At 35.3% G+C, this 23,315-nt stretch overlaps 1 protein-coding gene across 1 annotated transcript in view; it reads right to left on the bottom strand.

The window, feature by feature from the left end:
- Positions 1-23,315, bottom strand: part of ADSS2 (adenylosuccinate synthase 2) — a 36,780-nt gene that overhangs the window by 5,584 nt on the left and 7,881 nt on the right. Inside the window, exons 2-11 of the mRNA XM_021550399.4 lie at positions 16,361-16,463; positions 14,165-14,233; positions 13,365-13,415; positions 11,056-11,122; positions 7,925-8,032; positions 7,565-7,646; positions 5,688-5,814; positions 3,165-3,319; positions 2,609-2,733; positions 1,535-1,632 (exon numbers count right to left, since the gene is read on the bottom strand). Of these exons, the coding sequence (XP_021406074.1) occupies positions 1,535-1,632; positions 2,609-2,733; positions 3,165-3,319; positions 5,688-5,814; positions 7,565-7,646; positions 7,925-8,032; positions 11,056-11,122; positions 13,365-13,415; positions 14,165-14,233; positions 16,361-16,463 (985 nt within the window). The remainder of the gene's footprint in view (positions 1-1,534; positions 1,633-2,608; positions 2,734-3,164; positions 3,320-5,687; positions 5,815-7,564; positions 7,647-7,924; positions 8,033-11,055; positions 11,123-13,364; positions 13,416-14,164; positions 14,234-16,360; positions 16,464-23,315) is intronic.

Genomic DNA, 23,315 nt, shown 5'->3' with positions numbered 1-23,315 from the left:
TAAAAAAAAAAAACAACAACAACAAAAAAAAAAAACACCACAAATTACTGACATCTTAGTGCTGTACAACAGGGCCACCTGCTTATGTCATCTTTAAGAATGGACTGCAAGAAAAGGTTTTCCTGGCTTGAGCACAAGGTCATACAATGGACTATAGGAAAAGCATTTACTGAGTAGTTCTCAATTCATAACCTCACCATTATGTTCAAAGGCCATTTCAAGTAAACACAAATGTCCCTAATGTTTTCATATGAGTATCAATCAGCTAATATTTGAGTCTTAAAAAGGGAAAAGCATTCCCTGATTTAATGCAAGACAGTACTAATTTTCCTGAATCAAAGTCATTCAGCAGGTATTCAGACAGGAACTGGCACTTTTGTTTGAAGATCCTGGACAACGAATCAGGCAGAAAACTCCCACAAAAACATGGAAAAATAAAAGATTTTTAAAAAATTCCTTATGAATTAGTCTTAATAGACATGTACTATTTTCAAGGACTAGGGGCAGATAATCACTTATTCCTTTACACATAATTAATCTTTGTACTACATAAATCCTGCTGTGAATTGTATCCAATTACTATAGTTCATCTCCTCACCCACAAGAAGTTCTCAAATGATGATTTCACATGAAAAATTGTAACCTGTGAGCAGCCTCTCATCCTCATGTTAAAATTAGAATGAAAATGGGCATCTATATGTACATTATGAAAATCAAAAAGCTCAATCTTTAGTACTGTTTTATGTTCTTCCTTTTTTTCTGCAGTATGTCTAACTATTGCAAACTGAAAAAGATGCATTATCTGTAAAAACACTGGCTTGTGATACTTGAATATTTTAACATGTAGGTACAATCTTCAAGTAAAAATTAACACTGGCCTCCTCAAGAACTACAGTTTCTATCACGCTAAGTTGACGTACCTTGGTCACATATTAGAATATAGTCTTGCTTTCACCTGAACTAGTTGTTCATTTCTTGCCCCACCCCTTGTCCCTCTTTTACACAGTGTAGCTTTTGTAGGTTTTTGGCTGCTCCATAGTTCATTAAAGGGAAGTCAACTGTTAGAAATGCAACAGAAGGAAAGAAAAACTTGGCTTTTCAACAGGACCAGTTCTCTTACGGGGTTCACTGCATGCTTAAATGAAGACCTGGCCTGCTAAAAATGGGCATCAATACAGTAGTGGGAACAAGATAATAAGAGTTTAGAGTATGAAACAAGCTTCCAATTTAGCTTGAAGGTGATGTAGGCTGTATAAGATAAAAATGACAAGTAGTACTAACAGTTATGTTTTACAAGCTTTATACAGATCTTTGAATCTTGCTAGTAGACAAAATTCAGTATTTGGTACAGGTATCTTTAGGGTGCAGGTACAGGTATAGTAAAATATATGTCCAGTGCATCTGGAAGACATTAATCGCTTGATGCTGAAGTAAAATATTATTCTTGTAAGTTTTACAAGCAGAAGTCAAATGCATTTAAAAGTACCACATTACATTTCACTAAAATTTAAAATTTTTAAATAAGCAGTCTTACCAGGAAAATGAGGTATGATTTCACCATCTAGTTTGTATGCAACACCAATTTTGATTTCTGGAAATACATCCAAGATATCCAATTTGGTAAGTGCCAATCTATAAAGAAACATTACTCTGGTTAAACAAGTTCAATTCTTGAATCTTATCACATTGTTAAAAAAAAGCCCCAAAACAACAAAGAATCAAACAAAATTGATTCCTGCAACTAATTTTATTTTTTTAGAAAAATATCTCATATGGCACTAATCTGTCAGCTTGTCTGACTTAAAAAGAACACCCCAAACCAAAAAAACAAACAACCACTGAAACAAGGCAACAGCAACAAAAAAGGGTTAAACACAGTTTTTGTTGCATCCTTTGATCCAGTACTACATGAAAATGCACAAAAAAATCAAAGAACATGTATTCTCCAATTGAATGAATTTGTCCATGGCTTTAAGTGTTATAATTTTACATGGAAAGGGTGTTGCCAAGATCCCTAACCATTTAAGGTATAATCATTTAATTGCATGATGCCTGTTGGTGTTTGTTCCTGTCCTCTGCTACATGTTCCTGTCCTGCAGTGAAGGCAGAAAAATAATCAACATTGGCTCTACAAATACCTGGCTGCATCTTATTTAAAACAAAACACACAAAGAACAAGAAAAACAGAAATATTTAAATAAAATATGTATTTTCACTATTTGATCTGCTAGAAATTTTATATCCGTTTGGTTCAGGCACCTACCTTTCATTTTGATTAACATCCCAAAGACATACATATTTTTAACACTTACAAGTACTAATTGAGATACTGATGGGTTCCCATCTATTTTATTTTGAAGACAAACTAACAACAGAAATCTCCATTAAGAAAGGAGAGAAAAATCTACATGTATGAAAATATTAAATTTAAAAAATATTTAATGAAAGGAAAAATGAGGAATAGCTGATTTACCAAAATATCAAAACAATCAACAGATCAATATTAATAGTGCAAATGTTACTAACTGGTATATGTAGAAATTACAGTAATCTACAGCATTTCATTTTTTTCTGTCAAGTTGCCAGCAAAGCTCAGCAAACAACTCACGCAGTAAATCCATTAATCATATAGACATATCGGAGTGAGACAAGGTCCAGCCAGCCACATCTTCTCTTCCTACCAGTGGTAACACCAAGCTCTTTGCCTCTCTGTTGCAGCAATTCTCCAATTTCCTAACAAAGAGTAAGACACATCAGCATGGGTTTCTTTGATTTGCAACACATGATGCAGGTGTTTACTTAAAATTTTACAATATATCGTAAGTTACCTTTAAAGTCCTTCCCCCAGTTTTTCACAATGCTGTCCATTAGGATGAAGACAGCAATACGGAATGTTCTTTCTAATTCAAGAGAATGATCTTTAGGGAAACTTTGCAAAATTTGTTCCTGTTCTAACCTTCTATTCCAGAAAAATGTTTAAGAAAATTGCAATCATGTTTGGCAGTCCAGTAAGCTCAGTCTAGAATCAGAAGATTGAAATATCTAAACACATTGTCACTTACGTACTTGCACTTAACCATTGTTAACACTGACTTAATAAAATTCAGGTAAGACACACCAAGTTATTTCACCCAGCAGGTCACACCTGAGGCTGTAATACTCACGTTATCCTGTTCTGTAGGAAAGGCACCAATTCCAACTCTGGTTGTGTAAGCTTTCACAACCCCATACACTTCCCCGACGTTCTGTGGTGGCATGCCCAGACCTGTGCACACACCTCCAACTGTGCAGTTTGATGAAGTCACAAAAGGATATGTGCCTATTATAAATCAAAACATTTGATTTAGCAAATTATTAAACCACTGGGTTTAAACAGTTTTATTTTGTAGGAAAAATAAAATAGCACATTATAAGGATAAGAAATTGCAATGAAATGCAGAATTCTGGAAAGAACAACTTTGTTTGCATAATCAAATGAAAAAAGATAATGAAAAAATGAAGACTCCTGGAATACAGACTAGTAATACAAGTCTGTCTCTAGTTAAATATTCAGCTGTCATTTAAAATGCAGCCTAGGCTGCAACGAAAAGAGTTAAACATCTCAAAATCCTTAGGTTTATACCTTTTTTTCATTAAGTAGTGGCAAATGAAACTGAGCATGCCAGTCCTCAGCTGAATTGTGAACAAATACTTCAGCCTCACTATAACTGCACATAAGCAAGATACTTGTACCTGTTGTGTCAGATTGTTTTGTATGTCTTTTTATATGACTCGGAGATAGGTAAGATAGGAACAACCAAGACAAAAGGAACTAAAAGCAATACAGTTCTTTCAGCAATATAGACATCTTGACAAAGTCAAAAATCCTTCAGAGACTGATGAGTGAGGTTTCACAGGTTAGCTTCAGGTATCTCAAATCACCCCAGAGAAAGACCCAGGCTTACAGGTGATACAGCAGTTTGCAAGCATTTAGTTTTTAATCTTAGAACACAGTGGTAAAACTTTTCTTAGTAATGACAGGTGAATATAGCTAGTGGATGTCAAAAACAGATTCAATGAACAATTCTAACGCACTTTCACCTCCCAGTCTGATATATTTACATTGCTTTGTCATTACTCTGTGCTTAAAAACACGGAAGACCATACCTGCCCCCCCACTCCCAGACAAATGCACATGTGAGCTTCATTATAGGCTCCACAAAAGTGGGATGGACTGCAAGCCTGGGGATTTAACTATCCTCACAGCCAATACACACACATTCACAAAACTTGCTTCAATATTGAGACTTCTGTGCAACAAAGCACAGACAACAGCCTCATTCAGAATGCTTAATAACCAAACTGGCAACACCAAACCTTTGGACTAGGGCTTGTCTACTGTTGCCACAAGTGTCCCATCCACTGATGGTATCTACCTATGGAGAGCAAGTTTTCTTGTGTGTTTCGGCTCCGTTTGCCTCACAGAAGAGGCAGGAAAAAAGTCGAACTAATCTGAACAACTGTGTATGTATTATAGATATACCTGATGTGTTTCAGACTGCCTGAACCTTCTATTTACATGGAATCCAAAACACTCACCATTTACAAGAAACAACCCCCCTTGATAGACCTTTTTTGCAAATATCTCCGTTTTGCATCAAAGATTTCCCTGTGACAAGCATATCTGAAGACTTCTGTCCTCTTTATTTTTTTGTCTTGTTAAAAAATGACGTGTCTTCTAATATTCAGATTATCATGAGAAAGTTTGGTGCTTATACTTACAGTGACTGATCTAAGACATATCTTACTCTTAAAAGAAGAGGTTTTCAGACCGAATATGATTGAAAATGCCCAATACCAGAACTCATATTGGTTGAAAGCTGAGTGCATGCCAGTTTCATAAATGTTTGACAGCAGTCCCTACAGGCTGCAATTTCAGGTGTTAGCATCTTCCTAACAACAAATATGATCCCATTACAAGGCAAATGAGACTGAAGAAAAATGTGACAAAATGCAGGAGACAATCACATAGGCTGCTTATGCTTACACAGAGGCAGCAGATTATCTGTCATTACAATGTAGTAACTAAACATAATCATCCCATTAAAAATAAGCTACTTCTGCTACCTAGAATCTTCTAATTTCTTAGCAAACTTAGAGTGTTTTAAGAAAACCTACATTATTTTGAATATCAAATAGATTGAGCTAATCTTTTCAGTCTTGCCTCATTAGCAATCCAGATTACCAGCACCTTTCCTAACAATGTAAAACAAGGAAAACTGTTAGAGACTTTTTAAAAAAAGTAAGCTGATTTTTCAAAAGTCAAGAAGTATTTTGCATATATGCTTTGCCTCTCAAATATCTCCACTTTTATTCTCAAGTGATTTCCACAGATGTAAAAAATTGTGAGTGATTTCATTTAAAATTTAGAGATGCTGAAGGAGTACCTACACTCTAAGAGAAGCCACTTGATCTTTACTGTCATTCAAATTATTACTCTTGGGAGAGTCTACAGCTTTTTGAAATCATTAAATTAACACACACTCACCCACCTCTTTATTATTTGCTAGTCATATAGAGTGCTGTTATTCCAAAACAAAAACCACTCCTACTATGAAAACAGCTTATCATAGGAGAGTTTATACTTAATGTTGCTTTTTCACAATGCAAGTGCATATCAACATGTGTCTCAAAAAGACCATACCTACCAAAATCTATGTCCAGCAGTGCTGCATTTGCACCTTCAACTAAGATCTTCTTTGGTGGTCCATGTAAAGCCTCATACATGAAATAAACACCATCCCTTACCATTGGTTTTACTTTTTCCATGTAGCCCTGAATAACACAAAAGACTATTGTATAGTATAATTTCATTATGATAAAGGCAGCCAGAGCAGAATTGCTATTGTTTGCTCATAATAATGCTCATATTCCTTTTGAAGAGGAAAGAAATGTTAAATATGTCATAATGTGAATAAAGGGAGGAAGAATGTGAAACTCAGATTTACACGACAGATAAGTATACTCTTCCTATGAGGAAAGAAAAAAGGGGCAAGGATGAGGAGGAAAGAAAAATCCAAACTTCTTTAGAATTATTCAAGCATGAGTATTATCGCTGTATTGTATTTGGTCTTTCATTTCCAAGTGTTCAAAATGTCTCCCCCAAAATCAGCATGTAGGGAGTTCCACTTATGGCCATCTCCTGCAGGGAGTTCCACTTCTGGCCACCTGAAGCTAACAAATGCACACAATTGTAGCTATAATTTTCAAGTAAAAGTGAAGTTATTTATTGGAATTCAGCATCAAATGCCTGAATGTCACTGAGTAGCTGGATGCAAGAAGCCAATCAAGTTCAGATTATCACTGATACACAGCCTTTCTCCATGAGAACATATGGAAGTTCTCATTTTAATAATTTACTCCACATAAAATGTAACACTTTGTCTTTCAGAATGGAATCAAGTAGCATAAGACAAGTAGCATAAGCAGTAGCATAAGACAAGTAATTTTCCTCAAGCTACACGTATATGTTATGTTTCAACCTTAAGGAGTTTCAGATATTCTGTAATCCTGAATTGCATTAAGTAAACTATAAACCATTATGAAGCAATCAACTGTAACTGGTTTCTAGACCTACAAATTAATAAAAATACAACAACACAAGTATTAAAAGTAATACAACATTTGCAACAGGCCTTATTTAAAGTAAAACAAATAGAAGTGCTAAGAACTCCCAGATATTCTATACTAAAGCTGTAAAAATTAAAGGTGGAGGAAGGATTATTTCTTTGGTCTGATTTTCTTAAATAATTATCATGTTATTGTGTGTGCCCTCCCTGTTCCCCACACCTCAGTGGTTTTAAACAATGTCACATTTGGTTAACACTTTAAGGGTTAAAAAAAATCTCACACAGATAAGTTTCTATAAAAAGCATGAATAAAAACACTTGATAGAACAGTAAGACACTTCACAAAATTTTCAGATAAGATGCTGTGCAAATAAAACCTAATACCAATGAGAAAACTCTCAACTGTCCCAATCTCAGGGAAAATATCAAATCACAATTCATAATTAACCATAAGACTAGCTTGCTGGCAATCAGGCTTCATTCGTTCCTGCTATCAATTTCCAATTTTGCTGCTATCAATTTCCATTTTTCCATGTTGCCCAACAGTATTTTTTTTTAAGGCTTATTACTTAGAAAACCTGTTTGCTTCGGTTCTTAACTGAGACAAGGATTTAACATTCTGCTTTACAATGAAACTTATTTCCCCCAACTACAATCCTGGTTTTTCTCCTAGACTGTATATTTGAGAAGTAGAAGTCAAGAAGATATCACTCCATACAAGCCTTTTTCTTAAAATTCACAGTATTTCTCTTGAAAGTAAGTTTTGAAATGTTGCACAAAACAGGACCAAGAGTGTCCTTAAGGACAGCAGCAGATCTTGCAACACTGATACATATGGTTTCCCATGATACAGTCTAACTCCTCACACAAGCACAAGCATCAGTCACACCAAGGCATTTGCATGTAAGTAACTGCACACTGTGATTATATCATCAAAGAGACAGAAGCAGGCTTACCTTCAGCTTTTCCAATTCCCCTTCAATATCTATTTTTAAGGTAGGATATATTGCTTTGTACTGATTGGCTAACACTTTGAACCTGAAAGGCAAAAATGCTGGACTGAGGTTTCTGCTTGTTTTCCTCCCACCAACCCTCAATTTTTACTGGTTAAATATCTGCAGTTACTTGGTAACTTAGCCATTTCAAACCATGAAATATTATAATAATCATGACTGAATAATTTAATAAAATTATACATAATTTTTATTTTAAAATAACTTTTAATTAAGAAAATTAACAGGAACCAAATGTCATTGCTTACACAGGGTACTATCCAGAAACTGAAAACTATACTTACAACTGTGTACAGTAATTACCTCTCAGAAAAGTCATCAAAATCAGAAACAAGATCACACATTCTGAGTCCACTTCGAGCTGCCTTTGACGAATATACCGGACCAATTCCTTTTTTGGTAGTTCCCAGACTTTGAAAAGATAATAATAAAGAGTTATTGATATAAAGATGTTTTTTCTTTAAAGCTATTTCATCCTTAGCATAAAATGAAATGCTGTTAATTGGGAGCATTTAACCTTGTTTCAAGCATTTATAACAAAAGATATTTTTACGACGCAACCTAGTGTCAGAATATCTCTGTTGATACAAGTGAATATGTTAATCTTCTACATACTTCTGTTTTAAAGCAATGATTTTTTGCACTTTAGTGAATGCTTACATATTTATTTGTACACAATTCTAAACTTTTACACTTAAGGAACCAAATGTCAAGAAAACATCCTTCAGTATTATGAACCAAAACTAAATAAACATCTTCCTAAAACACTGTCCTGAAGACCTAAAGAAAGTCGTCCATAAAGCAACAGCACAAAGAGTATAGATTTTATATTTGTGTATAAGAAATATTTCATTTCATTCTAAATACCTCAGTTGGAGCCAGGAAAACAGAAAACACTGCCAAACATCCAAAACTGACAGATTCTCAAAATCCTCTATGTTAAGAGTTCAGGTATGGATTTTCCACTGTAGCTGATTCTGAAAAACTGAATTCTTTTTCTTACCCTTACCTCCCACTCTGCCTGAAAAGCCTTTTTGAGCTTAAGTCCCAATGATATAAAACTTGCTTGCACTGACTTTACTGTGAGAGAAGTACAGCTACGTCAGAGAATGTTTTCTGCCACAGTCATGCTAAGCAGTTATCAAAATGGAGCCAAACTGTACTCATCACAGGCAGATTATCAAGTATCTTCTCCATCATGCTCAATACATTAAGTAACTTTTTAAGGAGAAGTGAACAGGTCTGCAGTATTTTCAGAAGTGTGCTACATGTTGCTAAGTTTAATTGTACACTTAGTTTTAACTGGTTTGGGTCCCCCACCCCGCTTCAATCAAACACAGACTCTTCTTCAGTTATAAATTCTGCATATGCAGAGTGTCCCATAGTTCTTCAAACTGCCTTGAAGGTACTATACCATAACTCAATTCAAGAAGGTCTCCGGGTAAAGTAGGAGGCACAGGTCATATCCAAACTTATGTTATCGAGTATGGCTTGATATGTGAATGAACAGAAATACAGTTCATAGTGAGTATATAACTCCTAGCAGTTTGAATTAGATTCAAAAATACTTTGGGAAAAAAAAATCTGAATTCTTCCTATTAGACTCAATACCAAGTAATCTCAGGGAATGATGTCTACCTCCAGACCAAAAAAAAAGAAGACATTATAATGAACTTTGCAACACACTGTATCCTTTAACCAGACCAGGACATTGTGGCTTAAAAAACTGACTCTAGCCTCCAGCCCAGTTCATACTCTCAACAGACAGAAGGGTTGGTTTCCATTTATTCCATAAAGGAAGGGTTGGTTTCCAATTATTTTGTATCATTAAGACATAAAATTAATAAAAAAAAAAGTCAGAAGACCATGCTTACAGAAGCTAAAACAACTGTAAAAGCAGAACCTAGTGTATTAGATTAGCTTTTCTATAACCTTTCTGCAAGGGAAGCTATATGATGAGAATTACTGGTGATGGTTTTTGAGCTACATTTGACCAGACAAAAGCATTCAGTTAAAAGAAAAAATAAACTTAACCATTCAGAATGGTAGTTCTGATGGAAATAGTTCAAAGTCTTAGGCAAAAAAGAATTTTAGCATCAACTATGTCATGTAGTCAAATCTACAGTAAGACATGTTAGCAGACTATTTCAATTCCTTGCCCCCAGTAAACAAGAGACCATCTTTTGATAATCCATGATAGCCTGTTCTTAGTCACCCTGTGTACTACTCTCCTCACTACAGCTCTTCAGCCTTAAAATTTAGGAGGAAATAGGATAATTTTAACAAACTTGAAAACCATATGTTGTAGAATATCAAGAACTCCACAGAAAGAAGAAATACAGCATTTTTAAGAGTGATTTTAGGGTTTTTTGTTTGTTTTGAGAGTAACTTTTTCCCTGAGTTTTTTTTAAAGCAAATTAATTGGGCATTCCCTAATAATCATTAACACTAACCAATCGAGTGGTACATTCTCTCAAGTAACTGATTTGACTGACAGTGTTTTTAACTGCAATATTGTCATATAGCAATTTTAGCTTGCACTCCATAAATATTCAAGAATAGCTGATACACACTGGTAATAGCTGAGAAGGGCTCATTAAAATAAGAATATTCTTCCATATCTATCTATATGTACTTTTTGCTTTTTAAATCCTAAACCAGCAGGTAACAAGGGAGCTGGTACAGTGCAGACAAGTGCAAAAATGACTCCTTGTAAAAATCACTGACAAAGCATCACTCAATGGCAACCTGTGTGAAGCATGGTGCACCCAAATCAGGCACTCTCTTAAAGCTTATTATCATGGATGAAACATTTTTCAGATATGTATGTCTAAATTACTTTTCATCCATATAATCTCTCTTTTTGGAAGTTCTTCTAAGTTTACTGTTATCTGAGAAGTCTACAGCACTATACTGCTTCCCAGCTGTATATAGGTCACTTAATTCTGCCAGCTTCTTCTCCCTCCCCAAGAAAGTAGCTCACAAGTTAAAAACATAGCAAGATAGCTTCTAAAAATTTTGAAAGCACTTCAGGAAGTCAGTAGCATTCTGTAGAAGACAATGTAAGCATCTACATGCACCTCTGATTTTCAGTTATTTGGAGATGCCAAAGGGGTCCTTCAATATTCATAAAAAGAAATATATTCTAACAGAAACAAACACCTCCAGTAAACAACTAAAACACTAAGAAGCAGAAACTAGCAAATAACCAACTAGAAATCTTTTCATAAGGCAAAACATAAAGACAGAGCCCTTTAATTAAGCATATAATCTTTCACTGGAAGATAAAGTGTAAGAAATAATCCCTCATAGTCCACATTCAAGAGTCACATGGATAATTTTTTTAACCTACTGACAAAGCAAAAGAGAAATTCAGTGTATTAAGTCCTGTTTGTACTAAGTCATCCCATGTTTGACAAAATAAAACTACCTACTTCTTTCCTGCTTGTTCTTGCCTCTGTTGTTCTTGGATGCCATCAGCAGCTTGGTGGAAATCAAACACTACGAAAATAAAATAAGTAGAAAATTTGTGTGAAACAAATTTTTACATCAGCAATGATTTCTTCAGACTAACTCTAGGCCTGTTAATCAATGTGGAAAATAAATATACACACTGAAGAAAGGCAAATAAAATTACAGGTGGTTTTTTCTTCTCTTTTACATTTTTTCACAGGGGAGACAGGTTTATCAGAGACTTTTAAAAAAGTGTTTATTTTGTAGAATATTTGCAGAGTGAGTACACACATCCCACAGAATAACTAAGCCATTTCGGCTTTGTAGTGGCCCCAAATAATATTTGGATAAATGAAGAAAAAACGCTGTTTAAAAAAATCCTGGAAATAGGATATAGCAAAAAAAGGTCATACTGCTAAAATTTAGGAGACACTTGAAAGTTAACATTCTCACCCATTCTACAGATTTCTTAAACAATTTTATTTTTATGTTTTAGGCCACATAAATTAAAACTATTTGAAAATACAAAAGCTCCTACCAATGCCTGTTATATGTAAACAGAAGTGAATTTCATAAGCCCTGATGTTTTTACACATAACACTGTTATTAATGATAAAGATTATGCGAAGTATCCCTTGTACTAATACTTTGTCTACCATAAAACCAAAACAGAACAACAAAACTCAAAAGACACACACACATCCATGTGTTCCCCCCCCGCCATCCCCAAAATCTTACACCACTCATGTCAAATACAAAGATTAGTGGGTTGGTGCACAGCTTATAGCCTAACAGAATTAATTTAATTGGTTTTCTTAAGTACTATTTCCCAAAAGTTAAAAACTATCTAAACATTGCACAGGAAAGACTCATTTAGTAAGTTTGCTAATCTCTCCAGAACAAGAGTGGTTTTCCTGTTTGCCTTACCAAATTGGCTTTGTGTTTATTTCCATGTATTCATGTATTTTAAAGAATTACATTATGGACAGTAGTGTGAACCTACCTTTGGCTGATCTTTTGCTACAGACAAATCATTCACAGATCAATACCCATTTTAGAGAAGACTTTTTTATCATGATAACAGACTTTAAAATTGTCATCAAAACTTTCTAAATAGAGGCACTATGAAAACTCATTTCTGTGAAAAGGTTGAATGATTATGAGTAACAGTCAGCAACTGGTCCTTTTTACTCAGAATCTGTTCAATTATGAAAAGTTCACAGCATTGCCACTGCAATATAATCACCACAGAACAGGTTTTCCAGTAACTAAAAATTGCCAAATAATTCACCTACAGTGATTCTACTATCAGAAAAGATACTGATAACTTAGAAACAATTACTTAACTATTTCAAACTCATTAGTTACTCCAAAGAAGAAAACATATTTACTCTGAAATAACTGTCAGGAAGTTCACTCACTAAGCTATTCCAGATTTGTGTAAAAAACAAAACAAAGCAAAACCCAAGAAAGCAAAACCAAAAGCAAAACTGATTTTCCCCCATGTTACAGGCTTTTACCTTATAAAGTCCTAAACAGCTTACATCTTCAGAAAATGACTCCCACAGGCAGCAGTAATGTTATAATATCTAAAGATGAATCTTTCTAATCTAAAGGATGAATTTATGTTATAAAGATGTAGTAGGGGTGGTACAGGAAGAGTTTCTAAAGCTCTGTGGTGGTGGATTTGACTCAATGCTATTTTACTTCAGGCTTTGAACTGCAATGCTGTCTCAACCATAGGCTGGATTCGGTGCTCCACTTATGAGCTCCTTGCAAGGAGGGCAGCCATTCTCTTCATCCCTACGGAGTCCTTCCCATAGAATCTCCTTTAGGAAGCACATGGCAATTTCCTTGTTAGGGAGAGCATTAGTTTCAAATCACACCCAGACACCTGATTTCCCAGCAGAATTGTTACTGTGAGCAGCACCACTTTTACACCAAAAGGGGAATGCATCCTTAGTCAAGTCACTTCTGAATGCTTTCTGACTGTTCCGTGCTTCTAATCTGACTTAGAAAGTGAACCTGCTTTCCTGCCTAGGAGATGTTTATGGAATAGGATTTTTAAAAAAATCACTAGAACATAAATCTGGGAGGGTTCTGAGTGAAAATTTTTTTCTAGGACCTTCAATAAATCAAAGCAACCCAGGGAGACCTAATCCAAAGAAAAGTACCTATATAAAGAGACAGCTAAAAATTATCACACTTTTCCTGACAAAGTCCATAAAAAGCAAAAATTAACAAGAAAAAACCCACACCAAAAAAAAAAACCAACCAAACAGGAACTTACCAATATGAGCCCTGTCAGAAATTATTAGTCTCTTTTCCCAGCCTTCCAGTCCTTTAAAGGCAAAAATAAAATAGTTTAAATTATGTTTTGTATAGCATTTTTGTCTTCTGATGCATAAAGTATAAATACTTTTCATGCTTATTCTTCAGTCAATCTATTTTAAGACTGAGCAATCACATTACAAAGAAAAAAAAAGTAATTTCAGCAATTAAATCTTGGCATCAACCTATACATATGAGAAAATCAGACTTATTCTGAAGAAGAATTCAAGCTACTAGCTCCTCAATTTTAGCAAACTATTAGTAGCTCTTTTGGATCTGAATAATCTAGACCATTGATTTTCCCCACTTCTAGCAGCCTGCTGCCAAGCATGGCTATAGACATAACATGGAAGTATCCAAAAACTGAGTTCTGAATCAAGAAGTGATTACCATAGCAACTGTTTACATTAACATGGTCATCAAAGTGTACACCAATATTCTAAGAGGTAAAATGACTTTGAACAGGTTAACACACTTTAAAAAAGCCATTTCACTTCTTAAATTCACTTTTTTAAGCTAATAAAAATATCTGCAGACAATTCAGATTCAGATTATATTCTGAAACTGTACAGAGATTCCTTTTATCTGCCTTTCCACAAGGGCTCTGGCACTTACAGCAAGACTCCTGTCAGAAAGCAACAGCCAAAAGGAGCTGTGGAAAAATACATCATATGTAACCTCTACAGAGGCATCCTCCATCTAAATCATTTGAGGAATGTGCCACGAACTATTTTAAAAGTAGTATCTTCAAATTCTCACCTTTTCCTTTCTTTAAGTTTTTTTCAGCTTCTTCAAAGAGTCCTGGCAAATGAATTACAACACCATTTCCTGAAGAAAATCATTATACAAAATTTAATTAATTATGTTGAGCCTGGGAAGAATATTTCAAACAGTTCCAAGACACTTCATATATTGAAGAGTATTTTGTGTTTGAAGAGTGTGCAGAGTATTTTGTTTAAGCTCTTTAACTTACTGCAATTTTGATTCTTAGGAATTTGTCTAAGCCAGATTTGCTCCTAAAGTATGCATTTCTGCCTATATGCATTTGCATCTTCCTAAATAAATGAAACAAACTTTCAATTTAGACCAGTACAAACAGTAACAGAATCATAGAATGGTCTGAAATCCTACTTCCTCTTCCTCATATCTAAAATTAACTTCCCTCTTTGTACTTCATTTAATAAGCCTATTGTTTTCTAAAAGCTTGGCACATTTCTATCACAATTATAAACACTAGCATCCTTGCAGGCACTATTTTGCTGTAAACAGACACAGAATATTCTGTACATAGAGGTGGGACTGTTAAGAGTCTAGCAAAAACAACACAGAAAAAGCCCTATCAAAATTAAGCTCACCTTCCCTACAGCTGCTACATTGCTCAGTAAAAGACTACTAGTTCATACAATTAACCAGCATCACTGAGTGCCTAGGAAGGAGCATTCTCACAGCAAAACTGAACCATCTGAAGGCCATACCCTTATCCTTTTTATTTTTTTTTAACATATATGTTCTTTCAGGAGAATACCAAGCCTTTTTTTTTTTCTTTCCTGAAAGAGATTTTATACATAAGACATACCTAAAAGAATCTAGAAAAAACTTCAGAACAGGCAAGACCAAAAGGCAGAAGATACAGGCAAGAGGGTTTGTAAAAAGTTCTCTCCCAACTACTGTATTATTAAAGTGTGGGGGCCTTCTTATTCAACCAAGTCTACCAAAGAACAAAAGGCAAATGGGCATAATTTTTTACTTTTTTCAAGCAATAACCTTGAGACACATAGTACAGTAACATCAAAAGAGAACAGAAGTAGTATCATCTGCCTCAGCCCATGGGATCACCAAATCCCATGAAGTACAGATTTACTGATGAAGGAGTATACAGTCACTACCAGCTGGACTGTTTATGAATCAAGTAACTTGTGACAGAGGTGCTTCAGCTACTCTTTAGCAAACTGTCAATGACCACTTGCTCTTGGCATATATACCAAACTGAAAGGCAAGACTGCAGGCTCAAAGCAATGACATGCAGGAAGAAGTGACAGGAAGAACATGGCAACAGAATCCTGACTTGTAGAAGTACACTGTGTAAGGGACAGGAGCTCTGGGCATCAAAGGAGCAATATGGAAATATTGCTAAGTCATGGCCTTTAGTGACCCAAAGACCCAACCTGTTTGGTGAAACAGCACTGAAGCACAAACATAGTTATAATGGTGTGCACATGTTTTATGTTTACCTTCATTTTTAGAAGGAGATTCTATGGGCTACACCACATTATTAAGTAGGTTGGTCATCTAAGCAATCCAAAGAAGAAAAACCCCAACCATGTAGGATTGGAAACAGGATTCCAAGAAGGGAGAGAGGTAAGGGGGTAAATAATTTTTTAGTGACAACAGACTAGATAGACTAAATCTCTTTTCACAAAGCAAACAGATCATAGATCCTCATATCATCTATTACTGTCACTGCCCTAAACCTTCCCATGTACTTTCCTGAGAGTACTTTTTGGTAAGAACTATGGAGTGTGAGTCTTTTGGAGTTAAGCATTCATTTCACAATCCAATGGAAAAGGGAAGGAAGATCTATGATTCAAAAAGCACTGGTAAGTACTTAACAGGGCTAAAGATGAAACAAATGAGGGGTATTGTGAGAATAAAACATATAAACGGTAGAGAAAATAAAAGAGAATGGGAGAATGAAGATACACTGGGCAGCTACCTTTTTACATTGCTAGAATAGATAAGAACAAAGATGAACTATCCAAGACAAAAGACATTTCTGTAATCTAAACTTCACAAATAAGCAAAACAGTATTAGGAAGACAGTAAACAATCCAGGCCTATGAAAAATTGAAGAAAAAGAATCCTGATCCTCTAGGTCCTCAGATACATTTTGTTATTTTAATGTGTCACAGGTCTGTAACTACAGTACTGTCTGTTTTTTAGAGATGTCCCCCTTACCGATGAACGCAGTGACTTTTGGATTAATGATCCCACTTGGCAGAAGATGAAAGTCATACTCCACGGCATCCACAACGACTGTATGCCCTGCATTATTGCCTCCCTTAGTGGGGGAGGGGAGGGAGGAAAAAAAAAAAAAGTGTTAACAGTTTTTGATGCTGAAGACAAATGAACACACAGTATAGAAATCAAGTAAATTGGTTACACAGTTTTCACTTCTGTTACTGACAAAAGAGCATTCAAAGATTTCCCAGGAAATCAGCCAAACTTGTTTTGTCAAACTGGACAATTTCAACATCAGTATTATCTGCCATATAGACTTTGGACAATGTTTTGGTTCCTCAAAGGTACAAAATTGTGGAATGAGATTTAAATATTTCTAAAATTATCATATATAAATATTGTAGACCAATCAAACATTTCTAAAAGCCATCATCAATTTCATTAGTTTTCTGCTACAGTTATGGAAAGTAAAGTATTAGCAGTGGAATTGCAACCTTAGCGAAGTAAAAAAAAAAAAAAAAAAAGGCAAACTCACAGTTAAATTAGGAGTATAAAAACATACAATTATTGGGATAGGTAACTGTCATTGTCTGGCAACATGCAGGCTTGTTGTTACAAATTTTGGGTTCAGAATTTTGAGTGTTTTTCTACAAATAGTAACCAGCAAAACTACCTAGTTCATTCTATACATCCTTCCTGATAAAAGAAGTTACGTAACATTATAAGTCATTTATGTCAAATACATGTTAAGTTAAACGTGCTTTTAAGGGTGAATCTAAAGGTAACTAAAACAATTGCATTTTCATACGTTACCAGAAACCATTTACACCAAACTAACACTTCAAACATTTCTAGTGCTTTTCATTACAACAAAGACAGCATTAAGCGATTCATTTAACTCTGAAATCCATCTAAAATACTAAAAGCAGCTTGTGACCACGTCTTAAATATGGTCAAGAAAAGCTTATGAAACTAAGATTACAAAACAGTTACCAAATATCCCCAGTTCTTGTTTGCTGTACTTTTGAAAATAAGCTTATTCTCTCTTGTGACTCAGTCATTTGTGCAAGACAAGGTTACACAGAAAATGGTTCTGTTTGTCATAACCACAGGAACATCCTTCACAGGCACCTCAAACCAGAAGTTAAACAAACTGCTTCACAGAAAGAAAACCTTTAAGAAACACTTTTAAGCTGAGCCACCTTTCCGCAAAAGACAAAATGAAGACGTTATATGAAAAGAAACTATAAGAATTATTAATCCATGGAATTATCAATCTGAAATATTTCAGAATATTGTATCACAGATGGACTTTTCTAAGCAATGTACTCAACAGCTACTCACTACTTCTGTAACATTTACAAAGCATGAATCCAATACATAAAGCTGTATCTGACAATACAAACAAAGAGTAATTATAGGTATCAAACATTTGTGCCAGTACACAGACACACATGCCACAGGTACAAGTTTAATCTCACTGAAGTCAGCCATGAAAATTTTGTAATTTCAGCATTGTTTATTTGAGGACATGCAACCACTTCACCCTCTCTGAAAAGAGAGAAAACTTACAAACCTTCACCCAACAAAGGAAATGCCTGAGTTTAATAAAAGTTTACAATTTTTAATAACATACTGCAGAATTTTTCCGTGCAGTGAACACTACCTTGAAGTAGCTGTAAAGATTTTTCGATGCAGATTTTACTCAAAGTGATCTGACTCAACCAGACAATAATAATTTTTCAATTCACAACAAATGAAAGATATTGAACGAAGACATAAAGCAGGCTTTTCAAATTCACTGGTTTAAGAAAGTAATAAATGCTCAGGAATAAAATTCCTGTTTCTGTTTGCATTCTTTCTACTCAACAGCTTTAAGGTTATTTAGCAGTCTACCAATCCACAATTGTGTGTTTGATTTAAAAGGACATTAACCAGATACATTAGTAGATAGATCACTTACAGTTATTTTTTAAATGTAATGCTGATACTCCTGAGCTACTGCAAGTTACTCCAAAAGTAGACAATATTTTAAAGAATTATTAAGCTACATACTTATATAAAATGCACTAGGTATTTTTTGTAATAAAAGACATTAGTTTTCTACTCAATGTTTGAGAAGCTAAGCAAAACCTTGCTTAGCAAAGAAGCAGAGTTATGCACTGGAGTATCATTTATAGTCAAGAACTTGTAATGAAAGCAGTAATGTGCAGAAAGCTGTGAAAGTGGTAGTTACTTTCTTCCACATCAGATTCCTTCAAATTACTCCTTTCTATTAGATTCACTAATATCAGCCTAGACTTTAACATGAGCACTGAAGTGCTTTAAATGAAAATTCAATAGATAGGTCTAAGTACAGCACTGAAGTACTGAGGTATTAGTAATTTACAAATGGGAAGACAAGTCCAAAGTCTCTGATGGCAGCATAAGCAAACTGGACTAACTCATAATTAACATTAGTGAATGACTATTTATTTGAAATTCTTTACTACCTAGACAAATTAATTTCATGTTTTGCTTCTCAATTTATACAATTAAAAAAAATATAAAGGTTCTCTTGTGTCATGAATGTCAAAAAAACAAGAAAGAAAAACTGGCCACTCTAGAAATTAGATCATGATCAACAATAAAATCTTAGTGCCCTAAGGTCTGCCAAGTTACTAGTGCCATTCAGACATTCAGGCAACTTAAAGTTCAGCAGTCACATGTGCTTGAACAAGGTGTACACCATGCAGCCTCTGTAGTCACAAGAACGTAACTGCTGACTTCAGGCGGTGTCAAGATTTCATCGTTGCACTGCTGAGTGATGCCAAGGGTGTTGGTTCCATGCTCACTGAAAAATACCCCATGGCTGAGAGAATAAAAATGGCATTTTACCTTTTAAACCTTGATGGTTCATGCAACAGAGCTCATGCTTCACCTAGAAGCAAAGCAGTGGTATTTATTCTAAATGTTTGCTGTGAGCAGCTCTACTTTAAGGTATTTTGGCTAGATACTAAAGTAGAAAACATCTGACAAATCACCATCTTAAGCCATATGAATACCTCAATGTTTCCAAAATAGTATTTTAAGATTAGACTCAAATTTGAATCTCAGAAATTGATTATACTATTATGATGCCCACAATAGGAAAAGATTCAATCCTGAAAGTGTTATTGATGGAAGCTGTCTGGTAGAATATTTAGTCAGTCCCCACACTGCTCTTGATGTCATTCTGTCAAAATGAGTCATTGTGAAAAGTATTTTTAATTTCAAACCTTATTTTAAGAGAGCATTAAAGTAACAGCATGTCATTAATTTGATTTTCAAAATTCTTCTGCTGGTTTACAGGTAAGCTCTACCCTAATTGCAGAAATGCAAGCATGTGGTTACACAGTATGAGTTGTAATATTTTAAAATAATGGTTTACACTGTACGCTTTACAGTGAACTTGCAGTGAAGTGTACACATGTTGTGTGCTCAGACATTGCTCAACATGGGTTTGGTAAACAATTCTAATTACAGAAATCTGAACTCAGCGTTCTAGTGGTGGTGAGACGAAGGGGAGGGTTGTTTTTAGGTTATGGGGTTTAAATTTGTTTTGGGTTGTTCTTTCCCTTCTCCAGATATTGATGTTAATGCAAGAAACTATTGCCTCTGAGCATAATTTAAGCCTTAAACTGATGAAGTCACTCCTGGTTTCTGTGCTTTCCATCTGGATTTCTCACTCCTCCCTCAACCAACTAAACCAAATGGGACCAGCTAGGTCATTCAAACTAACACTCCTTTGATTCACATGTTTAAACATTATTAATGGAGAACGAACTGTGGAAGCTGTTTTCACTATTAGTTAAAGTTCATGCTCAAATGATATTCAATACCTTACATAAAGCTTTTGCCAGAGGGAAATTAAGATATACAAGTCTTTGCAGTCAAAATATAGTAATTGAGGCTGGCAATACTCCCTAGCTAACTAAATAAAAAATCAGTTTACCACATCTCAGTAATCTTCTAAGTACCCAAAAGCAGGACTTCTCTCCCACATATGTGAAAATAAATACCTGTGTGCCAACACAGGCAGTGGACAAATGTGCAGAAAGACCAAAGGATGCTCTTGCTCAGTCTGGAATACACTACACACATGTAGCAGTGGCTTCCTTCGCCTTTCTCCCTGCACAAGATTTCCTTTAGCTGAGCCAACAAGAGTGCCATGGCCAAGATAACCTGAGGGCAAGACAACTCTGGATTCAGCTACAAACAGACCAACTGCAGAAAAGGACTGATGGAGCTGAAAGATGACTTCTTATATATAAGAGGTGTAAGACCCCAGCAGCACTCTGAACAAAGAACTTCACTGCAATGCTTTCTTCCCATTCTGCAGAACAGCAGCAGAGGAAGCCTTTTTCATCACAGAAAAAATAGTATATAGGAATATAACAAAAAATAGAACACAAAACCAATTCTAAAATTCTCAGGCAACAAAACAGCAACCCAAAACAAAGAGCAGGAAGAATCAGCAACAACCAGCAATACCATGCTCCTGCCAAAGGGCTAACTCAGGACTACACCTGAAGTCCCAAGCATACTTCACTTAAATACAGCACTATTTATTTGCTCATCTCTATCAGGACATTAGCATTGCAGTCTGAGCATACTTCAGGGTTTCTAAAATTGGATTTTCAGAAGTCAGCAACCTTCTTAGCACTAAAATAAGTTAAAAGAATTTGGTTTGTCTTCCTTCCTTCCATTATTTTTTCTCCTTGTATCTTTCAATACAGTGCTTGGAACAGTTCTCTCTCCACTCCCAAACAATTTTCAGCAACCAAAACATCAGTGCTTTCAGCAGCCCGCAGCTTTATGAAATTACAATGCAAAATCCAGCTCAAAAGGGTGCCAGTTGGATTGGAATGAAAACATTTCCTTCCACTCATTGAGAGACACAGCAGGAAAATCATCATGAGTAACAAGCATGAACCTTTGCTGCGTGTCCCAATACGACATGAGCTGCTGAAGCAAGCCCAGAGAAGAGCCATGAAGATGAGGAGGGCTGGAGCACCTCTTCTGCAAAAACAGGTTGAGAGAGTTGGAATTGTTCAACCTGGAGAAGGCTCTGGTGCAACCTTACTGCAGCCTTCCAGTACCCAAGGACCTACAAGAGACCTGGAAAGGGGCTTTTTACAAGAGCATGTAGTGACAAGACAAGGGGGAATGGCTTTAAACTGAGAGTAGGTTGAGATTAGATATTAGGAAGAAATTCTTTACTGTAGGGGTGGTGAGACGTGGTAGATGCCCCATATCTCCTTTAAAGTGCCTAAAGCCAGCCTAGATGGAGCTCTAAGCAACTCAGTATAGGGAAAGGTGTTCCCACTCATAACAGAAGGGGAGTGGAACCCAACAATATTCAAAGTATCTTCCAACTCAAACTATTCCACAATTCTGTGATTTCAGTATAAGGATTTAGTCTAAGGACTTTGTTTGTAATGACGGATGAACAATTTAAAATAATATTAAGATATAGTAGCTTTTTTTCTCCTTGCATAATCTTGATACTATTAAATTACAGTAATATCTTAAAGTATTTCAAGTGGAATAGGGAAAGTAAGATCAGGTGCATGATCACTACTTAATCTGTAATATTTAAACAAAACCTGTGTAGGATACTGAACATATAAGCTCTTAAAAGGCATTATTCCAGTTTTACTAGTGCAGTATGCTTAAATCACTTCCTTGAAAAAGCATACAATCCCTGACCACTAGTTAGTAATCTTTAAATATCCAAGTTATTCAATGTGTGTAAGAGTTAAATTTACAGGAGACAGAAATGTGCCCACTAATACACAAATTATCACACTACTACTGTTAAGATTGACAGTAATCCTTGTAACAAAACCTCATACCTACCTGCTTTATATAAGCATAATTCCATAAAACATTCCCTACAAAACTCTTATTTTTGAAATATTTTACACTAGTAGGCTGCTCAGAGATATTTTCTTAAAGTAAACAAAAACACTAAGTTTATTTTCCCTTCAGCTTGTTAAAGATTAAGTAGACCAAAAATCCTTCTCAGTGTAAGAACCACACCCAAGAATCTGCATATTCAATTCAGATAGGTTGGTCAGTAGTACACACAAAACAAGATACCATTCTAAAACATACCTATCCTGGCAAACATGAACAGAATCAGTGACATGCACACAGAGGGGTCATAAGATAGCAAAGGCAGCTGCAAGCAATGCTCATCTGGGAACTGTTTGATAAATATTCTTTGAAAACACCCTTTGTACAAGAGTGTTGAGCACCTCAAAATACTAATTTGAAAGGGGAAAAAGTCATTATGTGCTAGCTGACATTTTACCAGAAACAAGCTTGAAACATCAATAAATCAAACTAGTGACTTCTGCTAGCCAAAAGCCACAATCAAAGCACCGGAAAGCAACACTTGGCACAAACGCCTGACACAAACACAAAAGTTACACAATGCTGTGCCCTTGTCCAGACAGCATCACTGGAAAAACCACTCGATTCTCATTAATAGTATCAAAGAGGACACACTTTAAACATACTGATTGAACAGTATTTCTAATAGGACATCTATGGTAATTTTAAGGTTTATAAGTTCAGCACTTCCCCTGGCTATGCAAAATTAATTACTTTCTTTTGCTTTCTATAGCTTTTAAATACCGTAACTGCCAACATTTTGGGTAAAGAACGGAACAGAACTAGTAAAAATATTAATCAAGCACCTGACTGCAATTTCACAATTTTTCTCCTTATAGCTCTGAAGACTGAAAAACATTTTAGAAGTGTAACTATTACGGAGTCATACTTTGGACCCACACTGGTAAACTCATAAGGATGTATGAGCAACTTTAAGGATAAGCCTTTTCACTTTGAAGCTTCCCAAAGCTCTTTGGATTGCTACATACTGTCCATGCACAACAGCTTTCTAATCACATATACAGCATGGATA

Source organism: Lonchura striata, chromosome 3 (assembly GCF_050655825.1).
Source record: "Lonchura striata isolate lonStrDom1 chromosome 3, ASM5065582v1, whole genome shotgun sequence".
Taxonomy (NCBI): Eukaryota; Metazoa; Chordata; class Aves; order Passeriformes; family Estrildidae; genus Lonchura; species Lonchura striata.
The sequence above is the reverse complement of the archived record's forward strand: the minus strand, read 5'-3'. Positions and strand labels throughout refer to the sequence as shown.